The sequence below is a fragment of the Polypterus senegalus genome, unplaced genomic scaffold (genome assembly GCF_016835505.1).
Source record: "Polypterus senegalus isolate Bchr_013 unplaced genomic scaffold, ASM1683550v1 scaffold_116, whole genome shotgun sequence".
Classification (NCBI taxonomy): Eukaryota; Metazoa; Chordata; class Cladistia; order Polypteriformes; family Polypteridae; genus Polypterus; species Polypterus senegalus.
In genome coordinates, this window is record NW_024379677.1 from 1 (window position 1) to 2,712 (window position 2,712).

The 2,712-nt window shown below is 39.5% G+C and overlaps 1 protein-coding gene across 1 annotated transcript; it reads left to right on the forward strand.

The window, feature by feature from the left end:
- Positions 1–5: 5 nt before the first annotated feature.
- On the forward strand, positions 6–2,168 carry LOC120519949 (cell wall protein DAN4-like; the record flags this gene model as incomplete). The annotated part of the gene is made up of 2 exons (XM_039742679.1): positions 6–617; positions 2,034–2,168. Coding segments are annotated over 2 exons (747 nt in total), but the record flags the coding sequence as incomplete, so codon positions are not given.
- Between the last annotated feature and the right edge of the window lie 544 nt (positions 2,169–2,712).

Below are 2,712 nucleotides of genomic sequence, written 5' to 3' on the forward strand. Positions count from 1 at the left end.
TAGCCTCAACAGCTACAGAAAACTCTCCAACAACACCGTCAAGTACTTCACAATCCTCTAGTGCAGTTTCAACCACCACTTCTGCATCAACATCTTTGGAAACATCTACAGCATCACCTACAACTACAACTGCATCACCTACTGTATCTTCAACTACAACATCATCACCAGTAACTACAAATTCCAAAACAACTTCAGCCTCAACATCTACAGTAGCCACTCTAACAACACTTCCAACAACTAGTGCATCATCTACTGAAGCATCAACTAGCACTTCATCTCCTGTTACCACAGATAGTCAAACAACAGGTTCAACCTCAACACCACATGCAACCTCTGAAACAACACCATCACCTACCACGGCATCATCTAGTGCAGAATCAACTATTACTTCATCTGTTGAAACTACAGTAAGTCAAACAACAACTTTAGCCTCAACAGCTACAGAAAACTCTCCAACAACACCTTCAAGTATTTCACAATCCTCTAGTGCAGTTTCAACTACAACCTCATCTCAGACCACCACTTCTGCATCAACAACTTTGGAAACATCCACAGCATCACCTACAACTACAACTGCATCACCTACTGTATCTTCAACTACCACTTCATCACCAGTAACTACAAATTCAGAAACAACTTCAGCCTCAACATCTACAGTAACCACTCCAACAACACTTTCAAAGACCAATGCATCATCTACTGAAGTATCAACTAGCACTTCATCTCCTTTTACCACAGATAGTCAAACAAGAGCTTTAACCTCAACACCAGGTGCAACCTCTGAAATAAGAACATCACCCTCAGCACCACCTGCAGCCTCTGAAACAACACTATTACCTACCATTGCATCATCTAGTGAAGCATCAACTAGTACATCATCTGTTGAAACTACAGTAGGTCAAACAACGCCTATAGCCTCAACATCTATAGAAACTTCTCCAACAACACCTTCAAGTTCTTCACAATCCTCTAGTGCAGTTTCAACTACAACTTCATCTCACACCACCACTTCTGCTTCAACATCTTTAGAAACATCAACAGTATTGCCTACATCTACATCTGCATCATCTACTGAATTATCAGCTACCATATTACCACCAGTAACTACAAATACCCAAACAACCTCAGCCTCAACATCTACATTAATCTCTCCAACATCAGCTTCAACAACCTCTGCATCATCTACTGAAGCATCAAGTAGCACTTTATCCCAAGTTATAACACAAAGTCAAAAAACAACTTCAGCATCAACACCAGCTGTAACCTCTGAATCAACAACTTCATCTACCACGACATCATCTGCAGAAACATCAAGTACTACTTTATCCGTTGTAACTGCACGAGTTGAAACCATGACTTTTGCCTCAACATCTAAAGAAACCTCCCTTACAACACCTTCAACTGCTACTACATCATCTACTGAAACATCTAGGACATCATTTCCTGTATCTGCACTAAGTCAAACAGCTACTTCAACATCTACATCTACAGAAACCTCCTCCAGTTCTTTATCTAGTACACAATCAGATTTGTTAACTACTTCATTTGCATCACCTACCCATCTGTTAAATGCATCGTCTGCAATTTCCACACATGCATTAACTACATCTTCTGCGTCTCTCACACATGAGTTAACTAATTCATCTACATCACCTACACATGTGTTAACTACATTTTCTACATCCAACACACATGTTTTAACTACATCATCTGCATCTCCCACAGATCTATTAAGTACATCATCTGCATCACCCAAACCTGAGTTAACAACATCATCTGTATCACCTACACATCTGTTAACTACATCACCTGCGTCACGCACACATATGTTAACTAATTCCACCACTAGCTTGCAGACTGTTTCATTAGAATCTGTTGAATCAACCACCAATGGTTCAAGTTCTTCAGCTCAACCACCTATTTATTCTTCATCCACTTTAACTTCATCATCTTCTAATACATTAACTTCTTTATTAAATCAAAGTTCTGAAGCGTCCACCAGGCTTATCCATGTGTCTTCATCTTCACAGGTAACTCCAGCTCCAAACAGTTTAAGTGTATCGCCTACTCATGAATCAACTTCACTTTTGTCTGTGTCTACGCAAAGTTCCACAACCACATCTACAGGTAATCTTGGTTTTAGATTCTTGATGTTTTTTTGCCATGTATAGATGCCTGAAACCTGTGTTGAGGGAGTTTAGAAAACGTCATTTACTGCTTGGCTCTGGGACTTTGTTTTTCTGTGTGTAGGGAAGGTGTTTTCTTAAGGCTTTTTTAAAGCTTACAGTATCTTGGCATTTAGTGCAATATTTGACACAACATCTTCTTATATAATACGCTACCATGGCTGTCCATTTGTTTGTCCAGGATTTTAAATCACTTGTAGCTTGCAAAATCAACTCTCGGCAGCAGACTGCAGGGCGACCATGTGGCGCATGAGTACGGGTGCTGTTCTCATCCCTACCACCTTAGCCTTCACTTCCTCTACCTCTTCATAGTTTAAATGAAAACTTAAGAAAAACGTAAAAAATAATTGCAACACAAAAACTGACTTAATCAGTTTTAACGCAAGAAGATGCCAGCGGAAGACGTGAAGAAGCGTATCAACTTCTGAGCAATCGAGTATGAGAACTATAAGTCAAGTGTATTCACTGCATGTTATCATGCAGTCTGCCGTTAATAGTTTAAAATATTACATTTCTTTTGAAT